This window comes from Sciurus vulgaris (genome assembly GCF_902686455.1).
Source record: "Sciurus vulgaris genome assembly, chromosome: 12".
NCBI classification, from domain to species: domain Eukaryota; kingdom Metazoa; phylum Chordata; class Mammalia; order Rodentia; family Sciuridae; genus Sciurus; species Sciurus vulgaris.
The window spans coordinates 21,206,151-21,223,149 of NC_136473.1; the positions used below are offsets into that span (position 1 = coordinate 21,206,151).

General features: G+C 33.5%; 1 protein-coding gene across 1 annotated transcript in view; it reads right to left on the minus strand.

Moving 5' to 3' along the window:
• Positions 1-16,999, minus strand: part of GPR158 (G protein-coupled receptor 158) — a 506,459-nt gene that overhangs the window by 129,399 nt on the left and 360,061 nt on the right. The window contains exon 5 of the mRNA XM_079107813.1: positions 7,003-7,071. Coding sequence (XP_078963939.1) covers positions 7,003-7,071 — 69 coding nt within the window. The remainder of the gene's footprint in view (positions 1-7,002; positions 7,072-16,999) is intronic.

Genomic DNA, 16,999 nt, shown 5'->3' on the forward strand with positions numbered 1-16,999 from the left:
TCAACAGCATTGCTATGTTCATTCTGTATTTAACTTTCCAATTTCTTTTTCTATTTTGCTCAGCACTGATCTAAATAGAACTAAAAGGCACCAAGCTAGAGGCAGGACTACATTGGCTTAAAAATTATCTATAAAATTAGGAACTTCCTGCTCTATGATCACTGTGGAAGCAAATTTATCTCAGAACCGAATTGCTCCATTTTTCCCTAACAAGGAAAAGGGCTTCATGGAGAAAAGGTTGACACCCAGACTGGGAGAAAGAAAGGATAAAATGAGTTTGGAATATCTCATTGCACTAGGAAGTGGGAAAGTCCTTAAAGAATGGAGGGGTCGTATGAAAAAGATTCAGGATATAGTCTGAAGGGGCTCCACTGGCTGAATCTGAATAATTTGATTATCAAAACAAACAACAAGAGTAATGGATTAAATACTTGGCTGTTTTAACTACATATATTCTCATGGTCTCATTCTCTTACTTTCCTTATGTCCCTATCAGTTTTCTCTCTTTTATCTACCTTTTTTTAAGCTCTGTGCCTGAAACAATATCCTGGTATGCATCTGGATGATACATCTCCTCTGGAAGGGTTTTCTCTACGGTGCAGTTTTTTAAAATCCAAGTTTAGTTTTAGGTTTTGGGATCATCATAGAAAAAAATGATATCTTGACTGACTTAAGTTTTATGCCACTGAAACCAAGTTGATAATAGGTTGAAACATAATATTCCAATAGTTACAGGTAAAGTAGTTGGACATTGAAAAATTCAGATAGTTCAACAACGTGATTCATCAACAAGCTCAACAACAAGCTCATATAAATTTTACTTTGGGTCTTAGGGCCATTTTGAGTTATTATAAATTTCCCTGCCTCATCCTCTGTGGTTCTCACTTCCTTGGAGACTTAATAGGCAATAGGGCAGAACCTAGTGCTCCCTGGTTCCCTGTTTGATACCATTTGAATTAGTACCCTCTGAGCAAGGTATGACCATAGTGAAGACAGAGGTAGACCAGGAATTAAGAGACTAGATTCTATTGTTGTCTCTCTCATTACCTAACTGAGAAAAGTTGGATGAATGGTATCTTCTTTTAGCCTCTCTCCTTTCATTTGCAAAATAAAGAGGTTGGAAAAAGACCACTTAGTTTGATGTCTGTTCTAGTTCTAATATTTCGCAGGGTTTTTAATAGGATAGGGGTTGGGGGGCAACCTGAAAATGAGTATTGTAGCCATACAGTTCCAAGATAAATTTGCTTTCACTGTCATGTATTGGTGTCCTTTACAGACAGGCACATCAGTCAACCAAAGAAGCAAACATGATTGAAGAAAAAAGCCTACCTTATTAACTGAAAATTAAAGCAAAACAAACTTCTTGATTTTATATTACCAATAATTATTTTATTAATTCATAAAATGTCTTTTTTTATAATTTAATAAAAATCATTTATGTTCATTGTTTTTCTTTAAGTTCTTTTTTCTTTCTTTTATAAATTATGCAGAAGTTTTTAGGTGATTGTGAATACTAATCATTTGTCCATAAATGTATGAACTTTGAATCATGAGACTCTTTTGAGAATCTGTAAGAAAACATTTTAAATGCTTCAGCTCTCTGCTACCAATTATAACAATGCTAAATTTAGTCAGATTTTGGTTTGTCCTCATCTGCACAATGATGATAATCTCTAATTTGGACTTTCCAATATAAGCACTGTTATGAAATTGTCTGTAGTCTAAGATTGCTTAGAAAAGTCGAAAATAACCTTAATTCTTGCAAATCTGAACAACAATATGCAGCATAAAAAGAATAAATAGCTCATTGCATAACAGTAGAACAGTGAATATCCCCAAAGACTCTTTTCATGGAGTTACCCAGCCCTAAATAAAAAATTCTATTTTATTCAAGTATACTTCATTTTAAAAAACTGTAACCTCCTCAGTAAAACCTTCATGAGAAATTCCAGGATAGTCCACACCAGGAACTCAGAAAATTGGTAAGATTTTTAACATATAAGAAAGGTATTAGTCATATTAACATAATCAAATGATTAGGCTTTTTGGTGATTCAGGTTGAACAACTCTAATCAAAAAATCCAAAATCTGAAATGTTTTAAAATTTAGATTTGGACTTCAAACATTTCAGGTTTTGCATTTTCAGATTATAGATGCTCAACTGGTAAAGTCTATCCAAATATTCCAAGATCCGAATCTCTGAAATGTGAAACACTGCTGGTTTCAGAGATACTCAACTTGCATTTGGTTTTCTTGATCACCCTTAACATTTAATTAAATACTGTTCTTCCTTATAGCAAAAATCTAACCAAAAGTTATAAACTTCTTTTCTGCAAATGTGCAGGAAGCCAGTGTATCTTGATCCAATGACCAGATTAGTCTTGTCAAGAATGCTTTCTGTAAGTATACCCATGCACATAGTTGAAGACTTCAATGTCAGTTATCAAGACAGCATTCCCCAATATCTCATGTAAAATAAAATCATTCTCCTTTCAGACTCAATCAATACTACATTTTAATCTCTAATTTTCCCTGCCTGTATTTTATGCTATATCTAATCTTCCTTAAGTAATTTGATTCCTTCTGTCTTCAGAGCATGATGATAACTTAATTAAAAATAAGGGTATAAAGTATAAACTTGGGAGCTATCCATTAGTATCTCAAACAGTTAAAAAAGACTATTTTAGAAAAGATGAAATAGGAAGCTAATTAAATATAAGTCAGCAGGATAAGCTATCTTAATGTTCCTGACAGCAGAATTTGTTTTTGGTAAGCCTCCTTTCCTGTTTTCTTCCTCCAAACATGTTAGGATTATCAATAAGTACTCTCTTTTAATTTTTGTTAAGTTGCCAATTTTCTCCCATCTTTTTCTCTGTATTTGATATCACCATAGGTACAAGTCCATTAAACTTTCTAAATTGTATCTCATACTGAATGAGTTTCTCATATTGCTTTGAATATTTTGCTGTCCAATATTTACTATTCTTTCAAATGCCCTATTTTTCCAGCCCACTTGATCTATTTAATAGATTTTATAATTCTTCTAAAAAGTATGGGCTCATGGTCTTTAATATGATTATTCGATTTGAATAAGTACAGATTCTATAAGTAAAAATGAACCAAATTTCTGCTAACACCCCAAAATAACTTTAAAGGTATTATGTTGCATAACTGTAGATACTAAGTAAACATTATAAATGAAGGATATTGTTCTTAGTCTTCCACAACCAAGCAGATTCTTTGGAGCTTGTACCATCAGATCAGTAGCCTCTAGTTTAGGGAGAGATCATATTTATTTGTAACTGAAAAAAGGTCAGGGTAGCTCGGGAGAACACAGAAGAAAAGTGTTAGCAGATGAAGCTGGAGATGTAGGTAAAGACCACACTGTATCTAACACTATAAGTCATGGAGTATTGACTTTTATTCTAAGACTTACAAGTCACCAAAGAGTTCACAGATTGAATTTGATGTTTCTAAAGTTCCTTCGGGCAACTAGGTACAAATAAAATGGGTTCAAAACAGCAGTTTAGGAAAAGACAATGGTAGCAATATATATTAAAATTATTTTTCAGATTAGCAAGGCCATTTTAGATCTTTCATGACCTTATTAGGTGATTCTGTGACCAAACTAAAGTCTTGCCTGTTAGTTCTGTGAGAAAGATTAGATATTATGGTACATGACATATCACTTGCACAGGAAGAGCTGATAAACATAGTCTTATACTAGTACATTGCTTCTACTATTAATTACTATGTATAACTTTATGCCAGTAAAATAGAATATGCATTATTTTTATGGAAAGATAAAAATGGATTTTCTTAGTCCATTTGGGGTGCTATAATAAAACCAAAGATTAGGAAATTTATTTCTCTGTTCTGGAGCCTGGGAAGTCAGATCAGCTGCTGGCATCTGATGTCTGTTGAGGGTCTTCTTGCTGCATCTTCAGATGGTAAAAGGAAGAAGCACAATAGGAACCAAACTTCTTCCAATAGGCTCTTGTATAACAACTTTTCTTTTAGATTTTTGTGTGTGTGTGTATGTGTGTGTTGCTGGAATTGAACCCAGGGCCTTGTGCATGAGAGGCAAGCACGTTACCAACTGAGCTATATCCACAGTTCCTTATCATTACTTTATAAGGACACTTTATAAGGGCAGAGTTCTCAGGACCTAAATACCTCTCAAAAAGGCACCACTTCCCAACACTGCTGCATTATGGATAAAGTTTCCAACACATGAATTGTGGGGGACACATTCATATCATAGAACTCATTATATCTAAATATACTTATATTCTAAATAGAAATAGAAAATGTAACTCAAGACATAAAAAGATCAAGACTGCTTGATCTAAACATTAGGTTAGGGAAGATTAGAAAATGAGTTAATGGAGGGTACAATGTTCAAATTATGATTGGGTTTAGAGGCTACTGTAGGAATTTTTTTTCTGTAAATAAAATGGAGAAACTTTTAAGAGTTTCGAGGAGTGACATGGTAACTCTAAAGTTATATCTAAACTGGCTGATATTTTGAAATAATGTATTGAAAAGCACAGTTATGGAAGAAGAGAGACCAGTAAGAGACTACCATAATAATATTCAAGAAAGATACATCCTGGCTAAGACCGAGGTGATGGCAGTGAACATGGTGGGAAGTGGGGATTCTTGATACATTTGGAAAGGTTTTCTGATAGATGTGAGAAAGGGAAAGGTGCCAAGTATCACTCCTAGATATCTGGCCTGAATAAAAGAATGAAGGAGTAACTGTCAGTGGAACTGGAAGATTAAATTTGAGGGAGAGATCAGTACCTCCATTAAGAATGTGGTAGGGAATTCTTTTGGGTCTTCCAAGGGAAGTATAAAGAAAGCAGTTGAATATGATTTGGAGTTCATGGGCAATGTAAGACTGGAGATGAAAATATAGCTGTAATTAGCATATGAATAGCAAAATTTAAAACTGTGAAGCTAGGTAAGATCATCAAATGAAAGAAAATTAATAAAACTATAAGGATAGAGTCCTGAGGCACTCAAGTATTGAGGTAGGAGAGAAGATTATAATCAACAAAGAAGGCCAAGATGAAGGGACCAGTCAGGGAAGTGGAGGAAGAACATGATATCCTGGCAGCTTTACCTTATCCTCTATAACTATGCTTCTTTCAGATCTCTGACCCTCAACTGATGTCTTATTTCCTACACTTGGTTAGGTAGTTTTCCTTAATATCTCCACAGAATTCAGCTATGACTCTTAAAATTTGTCACATTGTATTATAATTGTACTGGCTCATTTCTGCCCATAAATTGTAAGCTTCTTGGAAGAAGAAATCAAGTTTATCTTGCTCATAGAATATTCCCAGAAATTACCACAGTGCTTAGCACAAAGTAACTGCTGAACACAATTGGGTTGACTGTATTAGTAAAATCAGTACTTATCCTCTGATTGCAAACAAGGTACTAGTGTGATACAAGAGTCTACTATGATACCTAAAGCACTAATAATACACATACATTTACTTCATTACATTCATTACATTTTTTATACTTGTTTTTGTATAGGAAATTTTCTAGCATTAGCTAGTTAGTATGTTTTAAAGTCCTGATTTAGGTAAAGCAGGAAGAAGAAGGAAATTAATACTTATGGTGTATGTGTATGTGTTTGTATGTGTGTGTATGTATATTTCTTTTTGTACTGGGGATTGAACCTAGGGACACTTAACCACTCAACCATTGAGCTACATCACCAGCCCATTTATGTATTTTATTTATAGACAGAGTCTCACTGAGTTGCTTAGGACCTTGCTAACTTACTGAGGTTGACTTTGGACTCAGGATCCTCCTGCCTCAACCTCCTGAGTTGCTGGGATTACAGGTATGCACCATCATGCCCAGCACTTATGGTATATATTAAGCCTTATACAAAATATGCCTTTCATATGTTATCTTACTTAAAAATTTAATTTTCCTCACAAAGAGAAAAGTATAATTAGTTCCATTTTAGGAGAGGAAACTAAGTTTATAAATGATAAATATTTTGTCTAAGGAGCCAGGCACAGTGACACATGCCTATAATCCCAGAAGCTCAGAAAGCTGAAACAGGAGGATTGCTAGTTCAAGGCCAGCCTCAGCAACACTGAGGCATTAAGCAACTCATTGAGACTCTGTCTCTAAATAAAATACAAAAATAGGGCTGGGGATGTGGCTCAGTAGTTGAGTGTCCTGAGTTCAATCCCTGGCCCCCCCCCCCCAAAAAAAAAACACAAAAAACAAACAAAAAAAAAAACTTGTCTAAGGTCACCCAAATGTTAAGAGTCAGGATGTAAATATCTGAAAAGCCCTTAGTAATATGTGTGGGTATGTGTATATAAATAAGGGCTTTATAGTACGTGTGTGTATATATAAGTATGCATGTATGTATATGTATATGTGTATATATATATGTATATGTGCATATGCATTATATTTATATATAATTATACATATATATTTGTGTGTGCATGTGTGAACACACATTGCTATGATTTGAATCTAAAATTGTTCCCTAAAGAGCTCATATGTTAAGCAGTGTAGCAAGATTCAGAAGGTAAAAAGACTGGATTATGAGAGCTGTAACCTTATCAGTGGGTTAATCCATTTGTTGGATTACTAATGTGAATGGACTTCTGAGCTGTGAATGTAGTTAAGTAGGGCATGGATGGAGAAAGCAGATCACTAGGCCCTTGGACCATATCTCTGTCCTGGCTCATGCTTTCTGCCTCCAAGATGCCATCATTGAACAGTTTTTCCTCTGCCATGCCCTTCCCTCATGAGGTTCTGCCTCATCTTGGCTCCAAAGCAATGGATTAGCTAACCATGGATGGAGATTTCTGAAATCAAGAGCTTCAAGTAAGCTTTTCTAAGTCATTCATGTATTTGGTCACCACAATAAAAAGCTGACTGACACACATACATAAAATATCAGCAAAACAAAAAATAAATGACTACTTTAACAATAATATGATTATTACTTACCGGAAAGTATAGAAGCAGAGACCCAAAAAGGATGGTTTCCAACAGGATAAGGCCCGATGCCCTGATGCTCTATAAAACAAAATGAAAATGCTGTTGTTAACTTTCTAGACATAGAAGAATTTATCCTATTTGAAAATGCCTCATCCATCAAAACAACATTCTTTGAAGAATATTGTATAAATGAAGATTAGCTAGCAGGTAGATAAACAAGTGAAACAGGCAAAAAGATGGACTATAAAGGTGATGATAGATTTAATGGTACTGCAAGTGACTACATGGGAATTCATTCTATAAATTTGAATCACTGGGTAAACTAATCAGCTTATAACATTACTTTGACAATTCTTTCAATCCAAGAAATTCACACACACAAAAGATCTTGTCAATATTTCTGAGATATCAGCCACAAGAACATCAAATGCCAACCCTAAACCACCTCACAAATACCCACAGGATAGTTCTTGTGGACAAATCAAGCACATATATAAAGTCTTGAAATCTAAATGATATATCTCCCACAGTGGTTAAAATAGAATCACCCAAATCACTAACATGGCTCCACTATCAATAACATGAATCACATTAAATAACAGAGGTATCTCACCTGGTGTACATGTTTAAATGTTATTCAGTAGTCAAAATTCAAAAGACTTAATCAATTTTCAAATAAACTCTCCTGGTTTTTTGTTTATTTAGTTTTCTAAGCATAAATATGTATAATGACCTTAAGATACTTGTTCAATTCAAAATAGCATCTTCCTGTAACAAAATGCTTAGGAAAAGCAAGATATAAAATAAAAGTCAATCTTTCTTCTAACAACAAATTTTGCTTCAATTAGTTCAAGTATCAATACAGAGTATACTGACTGAGAATAAACACAAAAACAGGTCATTCTGAGACCACCGTGTTTTCATTAAATACTATAAAAGGTGTACATAAATGTTATCACATACAAATATCTTACTTAACAGGAAAACTACTTGAGGTAATAACAATTAATTTTGCAACTCTAAAAGTTACTGTAAAGCCAAACCATGAGAATGTATTATATTTTTTGAAAAAGCCTCTGGTAGGGTGTTTAACCCATAGAAATGCTTCATATAATCCTCAAAAGAACTCAGGATTTTTGTTACTTTAAAATTTGAGAGTGAGAAACAAGTTTAGTCAGTGAACAGACTTGATTATTTGAGTGCTTATTGATATTAGTTATTTTAGCTAGTAGATAATTTAGTGAAAAGAAAACTTCTATCTACAAGTATTTAAGTGAGGTTTGGCTGGCAGAATTTCTAAAATGGCAAATTATGTTTGCAAAGCATACCTAATTATGAATACTCTGTGGCTTGTGTTTTTAATTTTCTAAAAATGATACTAAATAAAACTGAAAATCCACAATATTATACAAACTGCTTATAAAATAATCTACACAATATTGATTAAACACAGGGACATACAAAGAGCTACAGGGTATAGTGGAAAAGGCAGACTGGAGTTAAGTCCATCTCAGTGTCAATTATAAAGCAACCACTTTAGGCAGCACTGAACTTCAATTGCCTCACCCATGGAATGAGTATTCTAATATTTACCTATTTAAATCTGACAAGTTTATTAAACACAAAGCAAACAAAATGGCTACCATCATACCTGGTTCTTAATAAGTATGTATATATTCTTTAAGTCAGAAAGCAGCATAGGGTGATGAATTTAAAACCACAAAGGCCCATATTGCTAGCAGTCAAAACACTTCATGCTAGAATCCAAAATGACCCCAGAGGGGCCAAAAACCTGGAAGGGATCCAGCAGCCTCTTCTCTGGGCTGTGACTGTGGTGTGTGATACAATGGTTTCTTCCATCCTGCAGTAGTTTCTGATAATTTTAGGGCCTGTAGGCTCTATACCCATGTTACAGCCATCGCTATCACATAACAGTAGCAATAATAGTACATGATTTCGTATATGTTCTCAGAGCAAATAATCTGTCTCCTTTTTTCCTGGAAATGTTGTGAAATTAACACCTTAACCGTGCTTCACCTTGCTCCTGGCTGAACAGAGAAGACTATAATTTCAGTTTACAAATTAGAACTCTGATAAGCTATTTCATAATCAAGTGTGAGGTATGTCATAAACCTACACTTTTTCCTTTCAAAATATTCTCTGGGAGAGCTGACTTCATGGCTCACAGCATGAGCAGGAACCATTTAGTAAGTGGGACTCAAGGACACAGAACAGTCCTCATGTTCCCCAAAATATTTTTACCACTGTCTTACCAGTTATTAGAAGTTCTTTTAACTGTAACAAAGCCTTTGTTTTGCCAAGGATTTGCCAAGGATTAAGGTATAGTTGTTGTAAATTTAAACTGAAGGATAGAGGAGGCATTCAGTGTGTATGGAAGAGAGGAAGGATTGGAAAAGGAAGAAGAATGAGGGAAATAATGAACAAACTAACAAAAGTCAAGACAAAATGTCATTTTCCTTGCAGTTTTGCCCGAGATAGAAATGGTGGTATGGAGCTATTTTAACTAGAGTTGTAAATGGGGAACTCTTGAAAATCTTTCTTTAAAGATGATCAATAACATATGCTATGATAGTACTTAAGTAAAACATACATAAAATAACACTATACATTGTAAATGTAGGTGTATGCATATAAACAAATGCCTAGAGGACATATACTAGGCTGATAATGGTTTCTCTTTAAGAAGAGAATATATTTGGGTTTTAGAACAACTAAACCTGAAATACTTTAATTTCTCCAAAAGAAATATGGTCATACATTGTTGTTCAATGTACTTTTTAATAAATCAATTTTTAAAAAATAAAAATGTGTCAACTCAACTATTAGAAAATTTTACCATTACACACTATTGATGCAAAAAAGTCAAAACCTTCTTTCAACTAATATTTCCATATCAAGTTTTGTTTATTTTAATGGATAAAATTATCGATTTTATTTCTGATATCATCAGATGAGTGTAAAGCTGGGGAAGATAATGTTGAGTCTAACTCTGGTTTAGCATCCAAAAAGCCTAATAAATATAATTTCAGAGTTTTATGATACTGGTGAGCATATTCTACCTCACTCCAGTCCCATCCCATCTTCTCCACTTCTCAACTTTCAGAGCTAACTTATGAAGATTTCTAAGACAGATGTTAAACCTATAGAACAAAGAAAAGGCTATCATAATATGCTAATTTTATCAGATTATATCAAGGTCAATTTGTAAATTCCATAATCCTTAGATAAAAAGTATGGAGGACATGATGAAGCACAAATGCAGTTTCCATAATATTTGCCTAGGATGTAACCTCCCAAAGGAAGCAAAGTGATTGGAAGTAATAAAATGAGAATGCTGAAGGCTGAATTTTTGAAAATAATTAAAATGGTTTGTTATTATTTCCCTGATTCTAAAGGGACTAACTACTTCATTTATAACTGTTAAGCATTTTTAACCTCTGGGGAAATTAATGTATATCTTGCTAAACCATTGAAGCTGCTTTTGATTGTTGCCACATTGTTGCAATAATTTATTTCTCTAAGCATGAATACATTTTTACACAGTTAAAACTCAGAATCTAAAAGAAAATGTGAGAGCAATGGTATTATATTTTGAAAGGAATAAGCTAGCATTGGGTTGGGTGATAAACAAGGACACTATAAATTTATATCATTTACAAAAAGAACAAGGCACCCTACAGGAGATGATTCATGAGGTACACTTTTTCTTTTAAATCTTTTATTTCTTTAGAGCAATCCATGGACAGACTGACTTCTGATGAAACCCGATTAAACACCTGAAATTATACAACATAGATTAGAAAGCAGATGTAAAATGTGATGCTGAAGAGATTCTTAACACTGAGAGGTATGAGGACACTGTTTTTCAATAATTTTAACAATTATATGTGGATAGGAATTGACTACCTCCAATTTGAAAGAATGCATGTAGTTCATTTATCTTATAATCTGTCGTGAAATACTAAAGACTCAGAAATTTGTTAAGGAGCAACTATCAAAAATGTGGTCAGTTAAAATCAGTTTTAGATTTTCAGAAGAATTTTCAGACATTAAAAAGGGGGTGCTATGTAAAAAAGCAGAGATATGGTCAGGACAGAAACTCAAAGTGTAATTTGAGTAATTCAGATAATTACAAATTCATGGACTAAAACATATAGACTTTCTATCTAGATGGTTTATATTATCATTTAGATATGAGGTGTCCCCTAAAAGCTTATAGGTGGGACAATGAAAGAATTTTCAGAGTTGAAATGATTAGATTATGACAGGTTTAACTACTCAGTAGATTCATCCACCAATGCAGATTAACTGGGCAGTAACTATAGATAGGTATGGTTTGTTCTTGGTGAGCAGAACTCTCTCTACTCCTGTTGCCATGTCCTGAGTAGCTTTCTCCCACCACAGCCTTCCTCCATGATGTTCTCTCTCATCTTGGGACCAGTGCTAGAGTCAGCTCACCATGGACTGAATCTCTGAAATCATGAGCCAAAATAAACTTTTCCTTCTCTTGACAGGTCTTTCAGTCTGTAACCTCAGCATTAATAATTCATTAGCTGTGTGACCTTGGGCAAGTTGCATAACTTTCTGAGATTCAGTTTCTTTGCCTATAAAATGGGTACACTAATGCCCAGTTTTGTGGTACTATTGTGAAGATTGACAATAATGCCCTGGGCACAGAGCAGACATTCAGTGTTAGTTTTACATAAATTTTTCATGTGCAGATAGAGGAAGTGAGGTCAACAGGGTACCTAAGCTTACTTAGCTACTGAATGACAGATTCCAGGAAAACTATTTTCCACAGCTGCTGATTCCCAATGTTATTTCCTTGGAACATCCAATCTGATCCTCATGGTTTTATTCTTTCCCAAAATAAAAATAACAGGACAATATGGAATTACATAATAACAAAAACAGGTAACACTATTAAGCATTTAAAAATAAACTATAAGTAAGGGTTTGATTCACAGTCTATGAAAAATTTACTAATCAACTTAAAATTCCTGACACTTTTAAGGAAAATATTAAAAGAAACTGACACATTGCTTTAACTAAATATTCTTCCTCATTTCTAAGACTTTATTAGAAAATCCATTTTTTTATGAAATAATTCGTTTGATGTTGAGGAATTTTAAGACCTTTTGTAAAGTTCACCCAAAAATACAATCCAAAGTGACATATATATATATATATATATATATATATATATATATATATATATATATATAGTTTCATGTTCTTAAGAACAGTGCAGGACACTAAATGAAGAAGAAAAACCAATGACTCTGTATACATGTGAAATTAGAAATAACAAGTCATTCATTATTACTTATGATTTATCATCTGGCTGGGCAAAAACTTTTCATGATCATAATTGTTTGGCAGAATTAATATGGGATTTTTGCCAATTGACTCTGCTTTGTTTCAGATAATGTGAATACTTAAGGGGTTCCCCCCAGTCTCACCTGATTTTAGAACTCAAAATTTATGACTCACCGCAGTTTCAGAGATGCAGAATAACTCAGATGCATGAGAGGGAATTTTGGACAACCTTCATTCATCTTTATCCCTAGGATTCATGCCCAAAGCAATTAAACACCAAAACAACTCTCATCCCTCTTAACTCTCAGTCCTTTTTCCCTTCTAATATGCCACTAGAATACCTTCCAAAACTGTGAAGGATCATTTCCTATTTGTCCTCATTTTTCCATGGGTTCCCTACAAAAATATGCAAATTTATCTGCTATTTTTATAAAATTCATTTGGAATCTTCAGTTCCCTTTTTCTTTCAATATTGCTAAATAGAGCAACTCATTTTGCATAATGGAGATAAATTCTCTGAATGTCAAAAAAAAAAAATACAGAAGGGAATGGAAGAGTAAAATACCACATAAAGAGATCCTGCCTTGGGAGAAATTATTTTATATCCTTTAAAAAAAAGTGACAGGAAATTACTGAAACATATTATGTGATTAGCATAGTTGTCTAATATTCATTAAAAACAACTGATATTAACAGATATATTTTCAAATAAAAAGTATATAACTGAAAAAACCCCAAATTCTTCCTAATGAAAAAATTCTAATGGAATGAATGTAATCAAAATGTAAAATATTATTTGAAATTTGTCATTAAATAGAAATATTTGCTACATGGAATAAACTCAAATATTTAGTTTGATATTATTCTTTTTAAAAACATAAATGTATTTTAAATTAATAAATTTCACAAACTGTTCATTTTCATGTGATTGCTAAGTATCAATAGATTTATGTGATTTTTCTTTATTATTTGAACATTGTTTAATCTTGTAAGTTTTTAAAAATTTGGTATGCTGAAATTTTTAATTCCACAGTATAATTATTTTGAAATGCTAATGTTCAGAAAGCTCATCAATTGTGTGTTGGTTAGTATCAGCACCTTCTCAGTCTTCTTAAAAAGGAGAAAAAAATTGTGAGAGCAGGAACAGAATTTGTTAGTACTGGTAAGCTTGTCTTGAAACATTTTCTGTCCTCTGTAGCATGTTTGGAAATGTACGGAATGACAGAAAAAGTACAAAACAGACGCATTTCATACTTAAGATATTTGGAGACAGCCTAACCATTCTAGGACTTGTTTATGATTCTTACTTTATGCTTTTATTACTGTCCTTATTTTATACATGTAACAAGAAATTTTGATTCTACTAAAACATTTATGAATGATTGCAGACATAATAATTTCAGTGAGATAGTCAATAAATTATTTAAAAAGTTATAATCAATGTCCCCCTATTGGCAAGAAGAGTAAACAGTTCAGAAACTTAAAATAGTAGTATAATATCTGACAGGTAAGCAACAAAGTTGGATTCTAAATGGTGTGGGGAAAAAACTTATTTGGACATAAAGATGATGAATACAGGATTTCAAAACTGAATCTCTGAAATAGTTTATATATTTCTAGATGATACAGAACAAGTTGAATTCTGACTTGCCTCAAACTTAGGAGCATTAAGAACCATCAAGTGGGCATTATAGAATTTAGTTCATTATTGAGTGTGTCATTCTTAAAATTGTTAATCAAAAGACAAGTGAAAAAGGAATGAAATATTAATTAACAAACATCCTGTCCATATTTTTGTTGTCAACTCTATTTCATTAAATCATTCTGTTTTAGTCTTTATGCTTATCAGCAAATTATAATGTTTACAATTAAATAATTACCTTAATATTTTAAAGTTTATATATTATATCATGAACATGGTTTAGGAAAGACTTTCAAATAATTAATTCATGAGTTTTAATTAAATAGTAACTGCTAACCCTTCCCTACAGAACTGAAAAAGGTCACACTAGCTAATGGATGTTTTAATTAGTTCTCTTTCTTTGTGATGGGATTCTTTGCTCTAAAATATACTATTTTATTCATTAGAACAAATTGCCAACTCAAAAAGACATAAGACACAAGTGAAATAATTGTGTATGGAGAAATTAAACAGTAGAGAAATTTGACAATAGAGAATAAGGACAATGTTAAAAAAAAACCAAAAATTACAATGTACCATTTTTAAAAAGTTATTGTGTTTAGCCATAATAGAAGTTAAATTTTACTAAATCAATTCTCTGAAAGAAATAAGTTTTTTAAAGTTTGTTGAAATAACTCTAAATACATATCTTCATCCCCAACTACTTTCCCTAAACCCAGATTTTCACTTGCTTATATGACATTTTCACCTGTTTCACCTGAATGAACTACCTCAAACTCAAGATGCCAAAAACTAAATTTTTCCAACCACTTTTCTATTCAGGGTCCCTATCCTTATTAAAAATGATCAATTATTTGCCTATATTGTAGCCAAACCATATCTGAAACATACTTTTGTAAACTAAAAATGAAAGAAATGTGCTTTATGAAATATTCATAGTTTTACTTTTTTTTTCATAACTTCCAAATTTTTTTGACCAAGTACCCCGTCAAATGAATGAGTAATTACAGAAATAAGTAATTAAATAAAAAAGTCACATAAATGTTGAACAGAATTCAAGGAAAGAGGAGAGTTTTTATTTTAATACATGGACTCCTCAATGATTTAGTGAATAAACAAAGTTTTAAAAAGCAGAGGAAGAGAAAAATTAAGGGAAGGAAGATGGGGGAAAGTAGAAGAAACTATATGTATATATCTGGTTAAACATACTGCTACTTTTGGTTTCATAGGGAAAATGGAGCCAGACAGGGTAGGTACAGAGAACTGGTCACGGTCCTCTTGCCTCTATCACAGACGCTTTTCTCTTGTTTACTGTACCCTCATTCTCTAATCTCTCCCACCTCAGATAATCTGTACCTTCATGTCACCTTTTCTGTCATTTCATCCAGGGATGCCCTATTCAAGTAAAGCACATATATCAAAGTAATTCCCTTATTCCTCTTAATCCCTAATTTTCAATTTCTTCCATTCAATCTTAACTGTTATTAAGTAAAAGAACACAGTAAGTTATATCCTTGTAACTAAAGGGTGTCAGTGATTGGTAATATCTTAATGGTTCTTCTCCCAGGTAGAATTTAGAAAACAAAATAGGTAACATTTAAAATCTAAAAGTAAGGAGAAGGACTTAAAATGGCAGGTTAGAGAAGGTCGCTTCCCTGGTGGCTCTGTGGTGTGAAACCAAGAATTCAGACACGCAGGTTCTCAGCAAGGAAGTCTGAGGTATGTCTGGATACAGAGAGATCAGAGATCGAAGACACCAAGGCACTGCCCAGCTACACTGAGAGGTGTCCTGCACAACATTATTGTGTAGGAAAGAAACCACATTTCTCTGGCTACTAGGGAAATCAGAGGAAGGAACCATTTTGTACCTCCAATGCTGGGGAATGGCAGTTGGGAGAAACAAATTCTGACAGCTGTCCTAAGCCAAAAAAACAGGTTTGGCAAACCCACATTACATGGCATAGTGTGTGCCTAAGTACCAGAAGAAAATCAAATATGGAAAAGGTTTTATAAAGGGGAAAACACACCTGGCTTCCTACTTTTTGCTTCAGAATGGCCACTTGAAAGATCAGTTGCTTGAAAGACTGCCTGAGAGTCATGCTTGGCTGGGAAAGACAAGCCTGCTGAGAATTTGAAAGGGCAGGGGAGAAATTGATTGATTTCAGAGTCTGAACCCAAGAATCAAAAAAAAAAAAAAAAAATGAAGTTCATGAGTGACTGAGAGGAACAAAAATTGGCCCCTCCACTTGATGAGTGAAACTCAGGGGTTTTCTTGGGGGACAGTTTCCCAGTGTGAGCCAGCAACTACCCAGGCTGGGAGGTATGCTGATTTAAAATCTTCAGACCAATTCACCATTCAAAGAGCCTAACCTGCCCCAGGAGTCTCACAGGACTTCCCTTCCCACTCCAGCAAGCCCACCTAACACAGCTGAAAAGGGAAACTGAAAATCTTTTGAAATCCAAGAGAAACAATTCTTTGAACTTTTCATCAAGAACCTTTCCTTTGCCTCTTCCTCCTCCTCCTTCCTTTTTTTCTTTCTCTTCTCCCCTCCTCCTCTTCCTCGGTCTCCCTCCTTCTTCCTTCTTTTTTCCTTTTTCTTTCTACTCTCAATTCAATTGTGACCTGAATGGTTCATGGACACTTACCCATATTCATACCTGTTTCTTTTTCTCATTCCTAGCATTTTTTGAAGGCAGTTTTTTCTCATAGATCAGTATTTTGAAGACTAAGATGCTTGCTTAGAATAGATCAGTTTTATTCTTTTTGTTTTTATTTTTAGATTATTTTTGAAATTTTTATTTTATACACTTTTTCTCTCATCTCTTTCCCTTGATTCCCTTTCACTCTTTTCCTCTGCGAACAGCCAATATTTGTTGATTTATCAACCTTCCTTTATTGTTTACTTCTATTTTTTCTCCCCTTCCCTCATAATCACCACATCCTACATTACTTCTTTTACATCCATATTCACAACTTAAAACTGTAAACACTTATGTAAACTTACTGTTTTTACAATGGGCAAT